This window comes from Musca autumnalis, unplaced genomic scaffold (genome assembly GCF_047663935.1).
Source record: "Musca autumnalis isolate F117 unplaced genomic scaffold, ASM4766393v1 scaffold_4, whole genome shotgun sequence".
Lineage (NCBI taxonomy): Eukaryota > Metazoa > Arthropoda > Insecta > Diptera > Muscidae > Musca > Musca autumnalis.
Window position 1 is genome coordinate 174,169,467 of NW_027411977.1, and position 19,549 is coordinate 174,189,015.

General features: G+C 33.6%; 1 protein-coding gene across 1 annotated transcript; it reads right to left on the reverse strand.

Annotated features, from left to right (window-relative positions):
- Nucleotides 1-1,397: 1,397 nt before the first annotated feature.
- GXIVsPLA2 (phospholipase A2 group XII) lies at nucleotides 1,398-18,863 on the reverse strand. Its single transcript, XM_073979804.1, has 2 exons — nucleotides 18,485-18,863; nucleotides 1,398-2,054 (listed from the first exon to the last, which is right to left on the reverse strand). Exons 1-2 carry the CDS (start codon nucleotides 18,729-18,731, stop codon nucleotides 1,606-1,608), a joined length of 696 nt encoding a protein of 231 aa, XP_073835905.1. The 5' UTR covers nucleotides 18,732-18,863; the 3' UTR covers nucleotides 1,398-1,605.
- Nucleotides 18,864-19,549: the final 686 nt, after the last annotated feature.

Below are 19,549 nucleotides of genomic sequence, written 5' to 3' on the forward strand. Positions count from 1 at the left end.
GATTTATATCTCTGTTTGGAGATGTTGTTTCATCATTTTTAGATGACATGTTTTCAGTTTCAGCTCAGTTCCTTCCATGTCATGAACTCAAAAAGTAAAACAAAATGAAATTTTCTACAAAAATGTTTCACCGAAAATTATACATATGTGGTTTCCCATATCCAAGAAATCGACATTGTCACGTTTTCTTTGTCCTTTATTAGTTTTACCCGTTACTTTCTCAAGAAAAAATGTATTTCGGTAAATTTCGCATAATCTATTAACTATATATCAAATTCGGATGGTTACGCTTCTGAATTAGGCAACATAAATTCGTTGTTGGTTAACGACAGATCCATCCCGCCATAACTCAGAAGTCTGACAAACGGCGAATCTTTCTTCTAGGATTCATTATATACTCAATGAGGGCTTTAGATGTAGACACTTACGTAGTTATCTTACGTAGTTATCTCAAAAAAAAAAAAAAAAAAAAAATCAACTGGGGTCTCCTTTTAAGTCTAAGCACACTAAAATGTTGAAATTTGGTCGTGAATTGCTTATAGTTTTTATTGCAGTCCTTACGATTTGTATTATTAAAGTTTTTCTCACGCGGAAGAATTCCATTCAGGAAAAAGAGAAACTTTGCTATTTCAATGTAAGATTCGGCTGAAACAGTATTGATATGTTCGAATGTATTCGAACGAATACCCTTTCTAATGAATATGTAAGGAAAAACTAACACATTAGCCTATATAGCCCAAAATATAGGAACAAGTTAAAAAATTGTGCAAATTTTAATCATTTTTAGTGGTATAGGAATTCACTCTCGGAGTCGTGAAAAAAAAACTCACCTGGAGTCGGAGTCGGAGTCGAGCCAAAAATACCTCGACTCCGAAACCCTGGCCAGGTCAGGAAATCGAAACCGGATATTCAGCGTGCAAGGCGGTTGCACATAGCTAATTCCTAGAGGTTGTGGTGTGTTTTGTTTTTATTAAATGGTTGGGACTTACATAGCAATAAACGTATTTAGATAAGTAAAAGCAAATATGCATGTGTATAAATAAAAACACAAAATTCATCTCTGTTGGATCGATGGAATGGGTTCAAATGCTTATAAAAATATAGGATCTATCACGACTTCCTTTGAATTGATTCAAATGCTGATGAAAAGATCGGATCTTTCACGACTTCCTTTGAATGGGTTTAAATGCTGATGAAAAGATCGGATCTTTCACGACATCATTTGAACCAATGCAAAAGATCCAGTGAAATCATGGCATCTCATGGAACCACTTCCATAAAATTTTGCTGGGTATGTATGGGTATACCATTATTTAGATGCGTTGAAAACGTTTTGGCCAAAACCAAGTTATAATACCCTCCCCACATAGTGGTGTAGGGTATAACAAAACGAAGACAGCAATACTACTGTTTTTTTCAATTGTTGTTAATGTGCTATAAAAATTCGTACATATTTTATTTGTGGTAAAACATAATTAACCGAATAATGCTGTTAGTATTCTTATGTACATACAACAATTAATACATTATTTAACATAAAAAATTACATAAAAATTAATAAATTTTCAAACAAATATACTAATCTAAATTTTGTAGTATTTCGTATTACATATCATTAGGATCTTTCCATCCATAGTTTTTCTTCTTTCCCTTAGAGTATTTATCACTGTAGCCATTTTTGTTATATGACTTTTCGTCTCGTTGTGGTTTTGGTGGTGGGCAATAGCAGGTACGTTTTTGGGAGTCTAAATATGATTTACAGCCTAATGTTATGGTTCCAGTGAATAACATTTTAGCCGCTGCTTTGCAGCCTTTAATCATTAAATCTCCCGCTATTGATTTGTCATATGTATCACAATGTCTGTACAGACAACGTTTAAAGTCCAGATCACACAATTCTTTGTCGCTGTTGCATGTATCGTAGCATATATCGTGGGCATTGCAACATGTTTCCATTTCAACAGCTGGCAAATATTCTGTGCTTATTCTAAGACCCAGTGAACCACAGCCATCGGATGTGGGTGTGTATAATTTATTTTGTACTGGTCGAATTTCTGCAAAGAAAAGGGAATAATTCTATAAATATTAGAATATACCTTCGAGTGTTTATTTATTATTTAGGATCACATATTTCTGAATTTATTTAATTAAAACAAGTAAACAAAGTCTATAGTCGGACAGAAATATAAAATAAGAGACGTACAATGATATATGAATTTGTTATTAGCTTGATCATTAATAAGATACAGTGTATCGCACTGTCCAAGTCCTTATGCGGACCATGTGTTTAATGAGAATTTTGAACGTACATACTTACATTAAGAAGAAGAATTGGAGGGACAGTAAATTTACGACTTGCTAACAATGGGTATGCTAACCATTGCACCCAATGATACTTTGCTTTTATCTGGACAAGCTAAAGCAAAGATATGGCGGTGTCGTACGTTATGAGATGTGTTCACTAAATAACTACTGCAACTATTCTACATACCAATGGAAATTTGCAATAGTACATCATTTAAAATGGGTCACATTTTCAACAAAAAATTTTATCCGCTACGTTTATCTTCTTATTAATCTTAAAAAAAACAATTATTTTCTTTCCCAAAAATGAATAGGATTGACATTGAATTTTTAAGTACAGTTTGTCTAGTGTTCATAATTAATTTTTGTTTTTAGTGTAGATTACACTGGTCAACACGACTTTTGTTTCATTCGATTTTTTGCGTTTCTAACTGATACTGGCGAATTATTTTCAAATCCGGTCGCGGTTTTTCTCCATCAGCTCTTGTTCTTGAGATATAGATCAAAATCGGCTTTTACGCAGAATTTCGCTATTTTCGGATACAAACAAATATTTTTGTGGGGTTTTCGACACTAATATATCAAGGAGGTATTGTACGCTCGAAATGGAAAAAACCTTTCGAGTATCTTTGAGAAAGTTTACTTGGAAAATTTTAGTATTGCAGTATATATAAATTTTTTCCTTTAACGAACTCAATCTTTATTATTAAGCTTTCTGGAATAGCGCCATCTATTGAATATTATATGTACCATATGCAATGTAAGCTTTTAAAATTAACAAAGTAAAAGCTTGTCCTAATATTATACGAGTATACATAGATGTCGTTTGGCATACTTTCTGTAAACATTTAGCTTATTTTCACTAAGGTTATGTCGGCGAAAAAAATTTACGAAATATCTTGTGAAATATTTTGTATGTACTTCAACACAAAATTATACGTCACACAAACAATTTATTAAAGGTGCGAAGAAGTGACAGGCCGTTGATGTATGTGCATTGGTACTATGTATGTATGTATATTAGTATTCATTTTTATTGGAACACGTATTCGTTTTTGTATTGCACCACATAAGTGATATCTCACCCTGAAGAACAAAAAACAATATCCGAATTTTAAGGGCGCCAATAAAAGTGAAAAGCTTTTAAAGAATTACATACATACGAAAGTTCCATACCAATGGTAATATTCAGCGTACGAAAAAATACGTTATGAAACATTTCCAATGGTTTCGTTTCGTATTTTCCGTAGGAACAACACGAAACGAAACATAACTCACGTTGAACGAACTCGCTGTTTTGTCTCGTTTTGTTTACATTGGTGAGTGAAAACGAATAGCGAAAAGTTCTCAATTCCAAAACAACAGATTGAAAACGATAAAGTTCAAAACACATGAACGAAATGTATGATTCGTTTGGTGGTTGAAAACATCAACCGTTCCAAGTATGTTGATGTGGATTATTTATAATTATTTTTGTCTTTATTAAACAAATTAAATTTTTGGCAGTCATAAAAAGAACACATTTATATATTGGCTACATAGATACAGTGGCGGCCATATAATTAAGAACGACATCGTATTGAATAGTATTTGCTATGCTACGTTCCAAATATTTTAAAATATTTATATGGAATACAATTTGTAAATAAAGTACACGGTAAGCACTTTAAAATAAAACAAACAAACAAAACATGTTTTAATTCCCCCTCGTTTATACGAAAGAAACCACGATTTATTAAAATAGTTATAAATCGACTTGGCCACATAATTAAAGGTTACTTAAAGATAATTTTCATACACAATATGTGAATATATTGTTATGTATTTTTGAAATCGGTTACTTTGATCCATTTTTGGTATCAAATGTCCTTCAATTGTACATATTATTGAGTCTCAGTTTGAGGGCATACATAACGTTTTCCAAAGTTTGCCCATAATTTGACAAATTTATTTTATTTTTGGGATCCAACGCCACTGTTTTGGATTCCCATCATTCCCTCGATGACGCTGTGAACGATATCCAGTGATTGTCGTTCCATAATCGGCGCTTATTTACCCTTAAATTGGGTTTGTTTGGATTGTTTGTTGTCTGCAGGTAGTAGACAGGAAATAAAAAAATAATTTCGTTTTTGTACAAAAATTGGCCTAACGGTACACCGAACAAAAATGGAAGGCTTAATATTTTAAAAAACCTTCATTGCACAATTTTTTGTGGGGTAGGCATAATTATGTAAGACATTTTAATCAACGAAGCCCGTATTAATATCAAACCCAGTCAAATCAATAATTTTATGGGTGAAAATAAAACTTTTGTATAAACTAATGTCTGATGTACATACACAAAATTATTGTCGAGCATTCAAAACATTATGTTAATAAATGTTATATTCTGTGTGGAATTCTTCCAATTTTTGTATAGACGTTATATTATTGTTTCATTTCCTGTCTACTACCTGCAGACAACAATCCTACTGATTTAAAAGGTGGAAATGGCGTATACAAAACTATTTCCCAGGCAATTCCCTCGTAAAGGACTCAAAGAAGTGGGGTAAACCCCAATTTAAGGGTAAATAAGCGCCGATTATGGAACGACAACCACAGGGTATCGTTCAGAGCGTCATCGAGGGAATGAGAGGAAGCCAAAACTGTTGCTTTAGATCCTAAAAATAAAATAAATTCGTCAAATTATGGGCAAATTTTCGAAAACGTTATTTATGCCCTAATTATCTAACTTAGACTCAATAGTATGTACCATTGAAGGAAATTTGATACCAAAAATGAATCCAAGTAACCGATTTCTAAAATAAATAACAATATATCACATATTGCGTATGAAAATTGCCTTTAAGTAACCTTAACTTATATCGTTCTTAATTATGTGGCCAGGTCGATTTATAACTATTTTAATAAATCGTGGTTTCTTTCGTATAAACGAGGGGGAATTAAACTATGTTTTGGCTTTATTTTAAAGTGCTTACCGTGTAATTTATTTACAAATTTTATTCCATATAATTATTCAAATATTTGGAACGTAGCAAGTCAAATACTATTTAATACGCTGTCGTTCTTAATTATATGGCCGCCACACTATGTATAGAATCACATATGTACATAAATATGTGTGCTTGAATATATGCCAAAACTAGCAGAAACGTCATCAACTGTACAAAAATTCGCTACTGTTGCCGATTGGCGTTGGTATACATCATGGCCCAATAATAGGTCCTCCATCAAGCGAATTCAAAGAAAAACGAAGATTTTAAATGTCAAAATTCATAAACAGAGGCGAAACAATTTTTGAGGCGAATTTCTTTTCTGTCAATTCAGGTAGATACATACAAAACATTTTCCGAAAAAAAGTTGTTACCGTAGTTATTTTTGTTTGACGAAACAGAAAATACCAGCTGATCGAACTTGAACTGCTAAAATAAGTTATTGTAAATTAAATTCTCATACAAACACAACAAATGTTGACATTTTGCGTGTACAACATTAAGTTTATTTGTTTTCTTTTTTTTCGAGATACATCTCACAGCGAATTCAAATGACAAATATGAATTTTGACAGCTCAAATCGAAATCGTCTGATTTTGCCGGAGGACCTATAATTGGGCCATGGTATACATAAATTTTCATCCACATTAAAAAGAATGCTCTTATCAGTTCTTTGTTATTGTTTGTATTGTCGTTCATTGAATTCCATTTGTGGTTGTGTGTGTGTATTTAAAAAGCAGTAAAAACACGTGTTTGCAAAACAACCACCGGTTTCTTCAAACGATGTTGAAGAACATTGTTTTAGTGTGCGCTAAACCACAGTCAAGTGTGGATGAAAAAAAGTTATTTTACGTCTGGTGTTTTCAACTTTAAAAACTGTGATGTGTTTAATATGAAAAGAAAATGTAAATATTGTTTTTATGTGTTCAGTTGTTCTTTTAAAAATGTGAAACTAAAATTCAAATATTGGTTAAATTATTTTTTGTAGTTTTTATGTGTTCGTTTATTTACTTTTTTAATTTTCATTTATAGTTGCAATGGAGATAAAAAATAGAAAATCCAATGATCAGTGGAATTACGGAGACTGTCCGTGGCCAATGAAGCACTACTCCCTTAAGAAAAACATGCTGTATCCTAACATTGTGGTCGTACACAGGGGATGACTCAGCGGCAAAAGTTGGAGGTAAGTTATTGTTTAGAAAACCAGTCAATTTGTTAGCAATTTGTTTATTGTTTCAATTTTACTTACAGATGACAACGCCCAATACTATCATTAATGTGCTTAATACCTGAGGTATTAAATATGACTTGTTGTATTAATGGTCAAAACTAATTGCAATAAAATAAAATAAACATATTTAGCATTTAATTCATTTTTGTTCATTACGTGAGTATGAAATGACTTCATAACATAAATGAAATCCTACGTTGTATCAATGAAATTTGTCATTGATTTTGAACCAACTTAAGGCTTCATTGAATAAATGAAGAAGTGTCATTACAACAATGAGAGTATTTCATTGCATTAATGAAAAAGTTGCATTGCATCAATGAAGGAGTTTCATTGTATTAATGAAAAAGTTTCATTGCATTAACGGAAAAGTAACATTGCATCAATGAAGAAGTTTCATTGCATCAATGAAGGAGTCTCATTGCATTAACGGAAAAGTTTCGTTGCATCAATGAAGAAGTTTCATTGCATCAATGAAGGAGTTTCATTGCATTAATGAAAAAGTTTCATTGCATTAACGAAAAAGTTTCATTGCATAAATGAAGGAGCTTCATTGCATTAATGAACAATTTCGTTAATTTTACTTCAATGAAACTCAACGAAACTTTTTTCATTTATTCAATGAAGCTCTACGTTGCACACTGCGAAATATGGGAAGTTTAGTGGAACTTTAAGGAATTTTGAAAGTACATAAAATTAATTAAATTTTAATGAATTCGTTAGCTAAGTACTCCACTGCAAATGACCCATACTCAGTTTGGCGATTTACTCCGCGAAACGACTTAAAAATGCACTTAAAGTTGCAATTTTGCTTCATAATTTTTTTTTTTTTTAAAATTATAATTTGGATTCATTAAAAAAATAGCGTGGCGCGGACAAATGGTAAGTCAGTATGCCATGATTTATTTTTCTTAATATTTTACAAAACAATTATGATATTTTACACTTTAAAACAATGCAAAAAGGGGTTTTTGTTTTCGTGCAATTTTAGTCGGAAAGAAGTGATTTTTTGAAGTTTTCAAAATTATAATTTTTTATTTTCCGTGGACATTTCTAAAGTGAGTTCCGTACATTCACGTGTTAAGATATATATAATCTGAAAGATTGGATTCTCCTCTGTTCGCAAAGCTATAAAACTGCTGCGGTATCGTGCGGTCTTTGGAGATATTCAAGATTTTCTAAAAAGACTTCGGGAATTTCATTCAGTTGCATTTTCCAAAAGTGGAAGGTAAACACGACAATGAACGCCATTGTTGACTGTGTTTTGAAGAAATGGACTCACTAATTCTAACAGTGATAATTTCTGTAAAATTAAGAAACCTCTCGCAATTTTTCATAGTTTTGACCTCTAAATGTTGGTGATTTACATATAGTGCAACATTTTTAGATGCTGCGGTGCAAATACCAAAATACGTTAAAAATTGTAATGCAGTGCAGACCTGAACTTGATCTGAAAGACATTATTAACACAATTAATGGTACAGACCTACTGAATGGACCAATAAACATTATACATACAAATGAAAACAAAAACTATTGACATTTTACTCCTTAATAGATGTGTAGGGTTGTGGGGCTTCACCCAGAAGTGGACCTATGTTGACAGCTTTTATGTGAGGAGGATTTTTATTCGCTAACATCTTAAAATTTACATTTGCATCAAAATCTGTTGCAATTTTTGTCTTCAACATTTAAAATACCTAATATGAGGGAACCCGTCATATGGGGGCTATACCAAAAACGCGTACCTACGATGTTAATATTTCACACAGAGGTTTTCTATCTACGAAGAACTTAAAATGCCAAAATACAACCAAATACGTTGGAAAATGTGTCTGTAACATTTAAAATATATACCATCGACCGGTACCGTTCAATGGGGTCAATACCAAAACGCGAACCTATATTGAAAATATTTTGTACATAAGTTTTCTATCCGCTGAAAACTAAATATACCAGTTTGCAGCAAAATCGATTGAAAAATAAAGGTAAAACGTAAAAACGACAGCCGCCGTTACATGAACGCTACGGGAAACCGCGGACCTATGTGGCCCAATTTGAGCCCCACAATATCCACTAATATAAGAAACATTTTTGCAAAATTTTAGGAATCTACGCCCTTTACTTTGAAAGTTATTAGTAAAGTTCCGCTAAAGTGTTCATATTTCGCACTGTGCGTTGGTTCAAAATCAATGACAAATTTCATTGATACAAGGATTTCATTCATATTACGTAGCTTTTTCTTTCAGTAGCAGTCCCGATTATTGAGCTGTTCCATACTACGCTCAATCACGTCAACGATATTGTGATCAATTGCCATATCTGGCACAATTTTTTAAATACCTGTTATATTACGTTTAAAATTTCTATTCTATCTAGATAGAATATTTGGACTAACAGAAAAGGTATTTTCAATATAAAAATTTTGTGCCAGATATGATCTACGCGATCTGGAAATTCTGGAAATCGTAATATCGTTGACGTGATTGAGCGCAGTATGTAACACCTCAATCATCGGAACTTCTCGAATTGAGAATTCTAGACAGCAATTTGTGAAATACTTCATTGGAAAAGACATATAGCCACTGTCATTACCAGCAATTTTTAAAACAAAACTTTCTCTTTCAGTGCTTTTCAGTTTAACCTCCATTGATGGCCAAGGATTATTACATTTTTAAGGGTAAAAAATTAATGAACTACTCTTCTATGTTATTACTTTACATATAAATTAAAATAAAAAAAAAAAAAACGTTAAAAGCTACAATATTTTTTACATTTTTTTAATACATTCATCCAATTTGGAAAAGGTTTCATTTGATTTGGAAAGGGTTTCATTTAATTTGGAAAGGATCTAATTTAATTTGGAAAAGGTTTCATTTAATTTGGAAAAGGTTTCATTCAATTTGGAAAAGGTTTCATTCAATTTGGAAAATGTTTCATTTAATTTGGAAATGCTATATATAACTTAAAAACCCCTCTATAGCCACACGACATAACATACATATATTTTGTTTCTCACTAAGTTTGCCTTCATCATTAAATATATATCATATTATATTTAAGGTTATTTCATATATCATATCAATTTGAAGTTGTTTGTGTGCGACCTTATTATATATTTAAATGGAATAAAATTTTGTTTTTTTTTTTTTTTCAAAATAGTCAGGCTTAATCCTACAAGGTTCCGTTTCCAAAGACAGTTGATAATGTATCGAATGCAACCAGACGCAAAAAGGAATTTAAAGATTGCCATCCAAAAGTGCAAATGAGAAAAGTTCATAACCTTGTAAAGTCTTGCACTCAAGAGGAGTTAGGCAATGCCACTTCAACTAAATCATACCAATCTGGAAAAAGAAGTTCGACAGTGATCGTCAAGGATCTGGCACTAGGTTCTCCGGAAAGGGGTAATAAAATGAAAAAGGCTCTAATTTCCTCTTCAAAGAGTTCAGCAAAAGTAGATCCAGACCAGGCGTTAGCGCTTATTATTGATGCGAACGATGAACATTAAAAAAATAATTCATTAACAAATAGTATTAAAAAAAACAAATATTGTTTATTTAACAAGTAAGAAAGTATCAGTCAGCTGAGCCGACAGAGATATACCCTCAGCCTGTGCAAATTGAAACACTTTTTTCACAAAAAAACTTATGTATTTAGGGGGTTTCAAAATTTTGGTCGTATGAACCGACAAAAATGTTGATTAGGATTAAAGTTCAAAAATTTTGCGGAAAGGTACTTAAAGGAATGGACCGACATAGACCATGGGGGTGCCATAGGGAGTTTTTACACCCTACGGGCTGTATTCTCAAAAAGTATGGACTTGCCCCTGAAACAACTTTTACCATCGTGATTGAGGCAGCGAATGTAAGTTGCTTCAACAAAAATCAAAGTACCTCAATAGCAGGACTTAAGGTGAACTTATCCAAAATCTTGTGTGGGAGGTACGGGATGGAGTAGACAAATATATTCCATATTCGTCCATATCTGGTAGACATTATGAGAATGTGTAAAGTATGGACCAAATCGGTCACTCCCATCAAGAGTTATCGTGTGCACAATTTTTCTGAATATTTTTGAACTTTTGTGGGGTAGGTACCTGAAGGAGTGGACCGATATGGCTTATCTACGAACTTAAACTAAGTTTGGAAACAATATTACGAAGGCTAAATTGTGGCCGGAATCGGCATTCCCGTTCGAGAATTATCTTGGCTTCCACCCATAAACATGGTGTCATAGGGTTTTTTTTCAACTTTCAGGCTATTTTATCAGGAAGTATGGACTTGCCCCTGAGGAAACTTGTACCTTCGTATAGGGGACAGTGGATACAATATGTTACAACAAAAACCATGGCGATTCGAGAGCAGGTCCTAAACTGAACTTTTCCGAAATTTTGTGTGGGAGGTACTCGAAGGAGTTTACCGATTGAGTCCATATTGGAACCTCATCTAAGTCTGGTAGAAATTTCATAATATGCAAAGTATGGATCAAATCGGTTACTCCCTTCAAGAGTTATCGTACGCAGAAATTTTCCGAACATTTTCGAACTTTTGTGGGGGAGGTATCGGAAGGAGTGGACCGATATAATCCATCTTTGAACTTGAACTAAGTTTGGACAAAATATTACGAAAGCGAAATTTTGGACCGAATCGGCAGATCGGTTCGAGAGTTATCTTGCGCTCCAACCACTACACACGGTGTCATATGGTTTTTTGTAACTTTCAGGCTATTTTCTCAGGAAGTAGGGACTTGCCCCTAATAAATCTTACAGCGTCGTATAGAGGACAGCGAATACAACTTGCGTAAACAAAAATCAAAGCGATTCGAGACCAGGTCCTAAACTGAACTTTTCCGAAACTTTGTGTGGGAGGTACCCGAAGGAGTGGACCGATTGAGTCCATATTGGAACCTCATCTAAGTTTGGTAGAAATTACACGATGTGCAAAGTATGGACCAAATCGGTTATTCCCTGCAAGAGTTATCGTGCGCACAAGTTTTGCGACAATTTTTGAACATTTGTGGGGGAGGTACCTGAAGGAGTGGACCTATATGGTCCATCTTCGAACTTAAATCGAATATGGACAAAATATTTCTATACCCAAAATTTGAACCGAATCGATTGATCTGTTCGAGAGTTATCGTGCGCACCAGCCAGACAGACCGACAGACAGACGGACGGACATTGCTAGATCTACTCAAAATTGTCTGAAACGGATATCGTACAAACATACTTGGGGTCTAAAACTATTATTTCGATGAGGCACATTTTTGGTCGTATCAAAGTGTAAATACCCTCTTTAGCCTAAAGGCTGAGGGTATAAATAAATAAAATATCTATCGATGTCTTACATCCTCAACCTCGTATCTTAAAAAATACAACTTTTCAGGAGAGACAAAAAACGGTTTATCTTTTGATACATCCGTGTTTGGGTAAATGTGTAAAAGGCAATTATTAGGGAATTAAGTACATCAATGCATATCAGTAGAAATAATATTCTAATCTTTTTTAATTTAAGCATGAAACGCTTTTTTTGAGATAGGAGTTTGAGGCAGTAAATCAAATCTAATGTTTGTGGACACATTACAACAAAAGTGCTTGTGATAGCGACAAACGCCGAAACATGTATCTCCTCTTTCTTGGTCTTCTATCATGCTGCATTGTGAGAATATGGTTATTTTGTTCGTGGTACCTCAACATACACACCATTGATTGTAGATAATAAATGCCATTAGTCCACTTTTATCGTCCACTTACCACCATAAAGACTGCCTGCTTTTATGGTAACTATTGCATAATCATTGGGAACCACCGTGGTGCAGTGGTATGCACGTCCGCCTTGCACTCAGATTGTCTGCGGTTCAATCCCTGACCAAAACATCAAAATTTTCGGCGGTGGCAAATCCCCTCAGTGTAATGTCGGCTTACATTTCCTCAGTATTTAAACTTCACTAAAAAGTGGTGTCGTAGGACACGCCGTTCCGGCTAGGCGATAAGAAGTGTGTCCCACATTATTGAGCCAATATTAATCAAATTATCTCAACCGATATTAGCATAACAATTTCACAAAATACCAAATTTTAGTAATCGTCGTAAACTTATTGTTCTAATTTCCAAAAACCCTTTTAATACAACTATTTTGCACTCCGTCCCTGTCCCAATTTTCCGCTCAGAACTTTAGCTCTACTCGTTCGAGTAATACGAAAAGTACAATTTTTTGTGCATTTTAGTATTTTTTTCTTACGAACACACCTACACTTCAATAGGAATCCTCATTCAGAATTTGAAGATTCTAGACTTAGCCGTTTCTCCTCGACGTTGATTACCAGTAAGTCAAACAAGTGGTTCAAATTTTAGTACATTTAACTACTTTTCGTTACCCTTCTACTAAGAATTTTCAAAAATCCAGCCAAATCGAGCACCTACGCCCCAAGACTAACCCTCACCCAAAATTTCAAGATCCTAGCTTCCGCCGTTTCATGTATTAAGATACGAGTTTGAGGCAGTTATGAAAATAGGATTGAATGAGATACGAGAATATATTTTATTAATATTTAGAGAACCGCGGCAACATATTGAGATAATAAGTGGTTGCGGTAATGAAACACAACAAAATAGCAATCGTTTGATAGAAAAAAGTCAAAATCGATTTTTTTTTAAGATACGAGGTTGAGGAACTATGGCATCGATATGTATGTATACATGTTATTTGGGCCACATCATAGCATGGACCAATGCTGATGTTTGTTTTGAAGAAACCTTTTTATACACTCAGCACTAAAAAGTGACAGTACAGAAAAAAAATAATATGTAAACTACTAAATACCTTAAATTTGGTGATTTCACATTCAACATAAAATGGGAATGTATAATCAAATAGCTTGGAAACTATGACGTCAATACTTAAAATACGTCATACCGAGAGGTACAGTTCAATGGGGGCTACACCAATACGCGAACATATATTGATAATAGTTTGTACCTTAGTTAGGAGGGTTGGCGTTTTTTATTTGGGATGTAGACTTCTATTTTGTTTTTCAAAATAGTCAGGTTTAATCCCATAGTCGTTGTTTTAATATATTATTATAACAACTTTAATTTATTAGTGGGAAAAAATTGGCGATGTTTACTAACAACAAGAAACATCGCCAATTTTTCCCACTAATAAATTAAAGTTGTTTTAAAACAACTACTATGGGATTAAGCCTGACTGTTTTTACATTAGTTTTATATCCTCTGAAACCTCAATATACTAATTTGCAGCAAAATCCGTTGAATACAAAAAAACGGTCGCCACCGTTACATGAGCGCTACTGGAAATCGCGGGTCTATCTGGCCCATATTTACCCCATGCTACCCACTTATATAAGAAACATATTTGCAAATTTACGTCCTTTACATTAAAAGATATTAGTAAAGTTCCACTAAAGTGCTCATATTTCGCACTGTGCCTCGCCACAAAACGTGGACCTATGCCGACAATTCTCTGCAGGAATATTTACGACCCAAAAGAAACCAACTATCAAATTTTAGGCATTTCGGTGGGATACAGGGGCTAAACCTCCAAGCTATAACAAAAAGTCGTCAAAACTTGGATTTGTACATACGATTTTATGCGGGAATATTTTATACACCCAGGGAAGACTAAACACCAAATTTAATGCCGAATACCGAAAACAGTTCTATGGGGGATATATCAAAACGGGGACCTGTATAGCCATTTCCAATAATGTGACTAAAAGCATCAAAATTCACAACAACGGAAGTAACCGTTTCATATCAAAGGAAAACGGTCGGCACAGGTCCACGACCGTTTTCCTTGGGAATGTATCATATGCCTAATAAAAAATAAATACCAAACTTTATTTAATTCGGTTGGATAATGTGGCTAAAGCCTTCAACACTCCAAATGGCGGCTATATCAAAACGTGAACCTATACCTAAAAATCCAAGCAGACATTTTTTTCTACCCCTAACTTAAAACATTTCTTAACCTTAGAAATGGCGAAAATCGGGCGGTACCGTTCTGAGGGAGGTTTAATCAAAACGTGGACCGACATAACCCATGGTCAATGCCAGATATCTTAGGAGTGGTAGAAACTTCTGAACCAAATTATAAAGCTCTCAAGTATTGCGAGCTGTATAAAGATTTAAAGAGACCTTCGGTCGGACGGATGGAGAGACTTCGTTATATCGACTTACAGCGTGTTTTTGTAGAAATGCTTGCCTGTCACACGAACCGTTCGTACTAAAACGTATACGTTCAAAATTTGGTTCTTGTAAAATTTTACGAACCATTCGTTTTTATCTGAAAGCTTTCGTCTATTTTATAAAAGCTTTTACATTTCAGGGTTTCCATGATACTTATTTTGTGAATTTTGCATAGGCACCTGCACGTAAAATGTGTTACTTGATGGCAACCCCGATAAACAGATGACAAACAAAAAATAAGAAAAAAATGTAATCAAATTTGTCCAAAAATAATTGTGATAATAAGTCTGTCTGGTTACTTTCCCAGCAACAATTGTCCAGCAAGAACTTTCTCAGAGAGTAAGGGGTTTTTATTCTCTTTTGCTAAAACATTTTAAAAAGTGAACAGACACCTTCCCACCTAAAACCAGCAAGCAATCAGCTGACTTGCCAAAACTGAACAATTTGTCCGCCAACAAAGGAAGCAAACACGTTGTATTTTATTAAAAATAAAAAAGAAAATGAAACAAAAAAGTATTTTTCCACTTTACAAATTTGTTCTCCATAAAACAATACAATTAGACTCTGTTATTTCCACAATAAAATTGTTTTTAATGTTCACAAACATAAATCAACAAAAAACTAAAAACAGCTGATTGATTGTTTTCAGGAAGAAGATGAGCTTGCACGTGCTTGCTAGAAGAAATTTGTCCAGCAAGAATTTGCAAGTTCTCAGTGAAAGAACTGTCAAAATGTCTCTCTCGAATCGCTCTCTTTTGCTGGTTTTTTGTGTTAACAGACGACATCCAGCAACAATTGGTACAAATTGTTACAAATTTTAGGGTAACCAGACACAGCTAATATGAAGAAACGGATGTACATATACGCGGGTGCTTCTATGGAAATAAATAAAATTGCATTCCCCTCCAGTTTTCGTGTGTTTTGTGCCATTTATTACTCAAATTATTTTATTTTCATTCAAAACGATGGGTCTTTTCCATTCGTTTATTTTTGACGTATTCGTTCGTCTGATTTTGTTACGAAAACCAAAAAAACTACGAAAATAAAAAGCTTTCATTTGTTTGTCACACGAATACAAACGTCAACCGCTATGAAAACCAAATTGTGTCTTCGTTCATGAAATCGACGAACGAATGGGCAAAAACTTTTTACAAAAACACGCTGTTAGAATTTTATACTGATCAGGAATGCATATTCATTATAGGGTCTCCGACGAATATTTCAATGTGTTACAAACAGAATGACAAAGTAAATTATGTCCTCCATATTATGATGGGGTATGAAAAAGATAGATATATTGATAACTAGGGTTTACATGGAGAACCAAAAGAACGGGTCAGCAACGCGGACCCTGGCAGCTAGAAAAAATATATATTTTTTTAAATTTTTGCCTATTAGAGCGAAGATCATGTTTGTTATTAATTTTTAATTTACTTCTCGTTGGAGTCGAGCTTAATAACCGATGATCTTTCCAAGTGAAAAAGGAAAGCTGAAGATTTGAACCCATACTAGAAAAACCATGAGATTGTTGTATTGGAGAACTCGATCTAAGTACGCCTAAATTAACGCAATTTGTTTCACGAAACCACCAAACTGCCCCATTCTCACATGTAATTCGAAGAATTTCAGTTGTAATTACATTATTTCATTTGAAATTTGAAACATTTCACTTGTAATTTGAGAATTACAATTGAATTTCGAATTTTTCCATTTGTAATTTGAAATTTTTCATTGGTCCCGGCAGCACTACATAGAACAATTTCATTGAAAAAGTTCACGAAATTAGGCGTTCTTAGATGCAATTTCATGATATTACTACAACATTTTCACATGTAATTCGAGATTTATAAGACTATAAATCTTTCTGAAAAATCCAACCAATAACAGAAGGAAAGTTATGATATGAGTTCAACGTCGTTTCGTTTATAATAGCACTTAAATGTGTGAAAACTAATATCCAATATTTTATTTCTGCCCACAGCAGTATAGACTACAAATGTAGCAGACATTTGTGTATAGACGACGGAATGGTGTCACCGAGTATGTTCGAATTGATTGTGGTGACCAAGAAACGCAATAAAAAAAGCCAAAAAATACAAGTTAATAAATATTTTGTTCTGACAAAAGACTACATGGGGTTAGTTTTTAATGGGAAAAATATCCAAGAAAATGTTGTAATTTTCCCCAAAAATCGTCTTCGGACTTTTTTGAGTTTTCGGGTTTGAGTGGTTTGACCGCGGAAAAATTGAGTACTCATTCGTCTATATCATCATTAGTCTATGTCAAACTAATACCCTAGACAGACGGCAGAGTTTATTTGCATTAAAAATTTCCTAATTTGAATTAATTTTTCACCCTGACAGACGATAGTATCTGCATTTATGAAACAGCTGTTTGTGATGTTTGTTTGTACCCAGCAGACCATTTCATAAAGCTTTACAAAAGTTCGCCAAAATATGCGAAACAAATACACTTTCTACCTTTGATCTTTTCACAACGATGAAGCAAAAATAAATTTAATTTATTCGCGATATTTTTGAGTCTTTTTAATATTATAAAAATATTGCAAAACTTTAAAAAACATTTGAGGAAGATATAATTTCCGATAGAATTGGTATGGTGGGTAATGAAATTTTTTGTGAAAATAAAAATTTGAAAAAGAGATTTGTTAGAAGGCGTGAAAAACGATTTGCTGCTATTCTACTCGCGGAAGTCCACTACTTATTTTGAAGGAACGCGAAAATTGCTGATTTGCTTTCCCTTTTTATTTTCTTAAACATGGAAATTTGACAAAAGACAATTGATTTTCAACAGCATTGCCATATTGAAATTGATAAATTCAGTTTAAATTTCCTTTGATTTTGTGCATTAAGAATGTGGATAATGCACGAATTATTTTGAATTAAGGCAGTTAATGCAAACTAACGCTGCCGTCTGTCTAGGGAATAAAATTTATAAAAATATAAACATTTATGAAGTTATTATTCACCGAAAAGGATGTTTTGGTTAATTTAACTTGTAGAATATGTGAAGTCGAAGAAAGTAGTAAGATAGCCGCCGAATTGTAGAAAAGCGAACAAAATATTTTCGAAGTCGAGTGATTTCTTTAGCTCCAGTTAGCTGTGAGTCAAAGGTCTTGACCAAACATCACTTTGTTGGCGACATCTGTTGTAATGAAATGAAAATGAAATGAAAGCTTTAGTCGTCTACGGTGTTTTGTAATATCAGCTGGTTCCATGCATGTCTTACAGTGATTGGGTCTGTTTATCTTTTACAGTTTTCTTACAAACGAGAATAAAACTACTTTACTCTCTTATGGGTATTTTATACGATATGTTATTTTTCATATGTGTTGTCACTTTGCATATTCCTTTTGTATATAAAAAGTGACAACCCATATGTAAAAAACATATCGTGTAAAGTACCCATTAGAAAATACTTGCTGGACAATTCTTGCAGGAAAAGTAACCAGACAGACCTAATATCAACAGCTGATATGAAGGGGCTGGATGGGAGCACCACTAAAAGTATAATTAAAACAACAACGTAAACATAAACAAATGACGTGTATATGACGTGTATGCTTGGTCCATCTGATGTGAGCAATACTGCTTAAAATATATTTGTTTATTTAGCACATCAGATTTATGACAGCTCACTAATAGTTCATTGCGTTAAGGTATTTCGTGAATTTTCATAATATTTACGTAATAAAAAACGTCATTATTCCAAACCATTATGATTACATACCTGGTCCTCCTTCTTCGGCTGGGCATTTGAATATACACGTTTCCTCTACAGCCGCATCAAACACTTCATGTACGGTGCGGAACTTTTTACTGATGGTTATGAGGTTCGAAAACACATCACCAAATATGGCCTCGGCGGCAATAATAGCATCTCGTAAATGGGCTATTGTGCTGGAACCGTAGCCGGAATAGGCGTAAGTTATAAATGTTAAAACATAAATTGCAATTTTCATATAAGAAAAATTCATTCCGGTTATTGTTTATTTTTGTTCTGTTTGATCTGTTTGTCTTCTTCACTTATCTATTGCGACTATTTTTACATTCCTCCTTTCATGGGACGACACTCAATGCTTGACTAATTTGTGTGCTTTCTGTCTGCAGCACAGTTCGCACAGCTGTGCGGCAGTTTATATCCAATACTGAAGCTCTATTGTCAATTTGCCACCACCCAGCTGTTTGTGCAAAAGCTTTTATAAAATAACGGCTTAGTAATATTCGAAAGTTTGTCGATAAGATTACTGTTGTGCATAACCGTCAGTTGAATGTGGAGGAAAATGTGAAACAAAAGCATATTTTTACACAGCCACAGTATATTGCACCCACCAATGTAGTCCAAATTTGACTCTTAGGAAGCAAAATGTATGAGAATATTTTATTTCCATGAATATCTTGAGTTATTTATCCTTAAGCAAATGCTTTACGATGCCCGAATAAAACATAAAAAAACATATAAAACATATTTTTCTTTTCTTTAAGCTGGGTACACATTGTCAGTTTTGAATGACAGCTTTGTTGTTGCTTGCTAGTGTGGCCGTTCATTTTTATCATTCATCATGCAACCACAAAATATTTTGTGGTTGCTGGACGGTTGGACAGTTATCGATAATTGCAAAAAATCGTCATTCAAAACTGACAATGTGTACTGTACTTTAGCGAAATGATTTTCAAATCTTTTTTCCAACTATGAAAAATAGCGATGAACAAAGCAAACACATGACACTTTTTGACATATATTGACATTATTTTATTTTAATTTTGATAAAAGATATTCTCCAAATATTTCTTT

Coding starts and splice junctions, on each gene's coding strand:
- GXIVsPLA2 (XM_073979804.1), bottom strand. CDS start 18,731: ATGAATTTTTCTTATATGAAAATTGCAATTTATGTTTTAACATTTATA. Junction 2,055..18,484: donor AGCCGAAGAAGGAGGACCAG/GTATGTAATCAT, acceptor TTTTCTTTGCAG/AAATTCGACCAGTACAAAAT.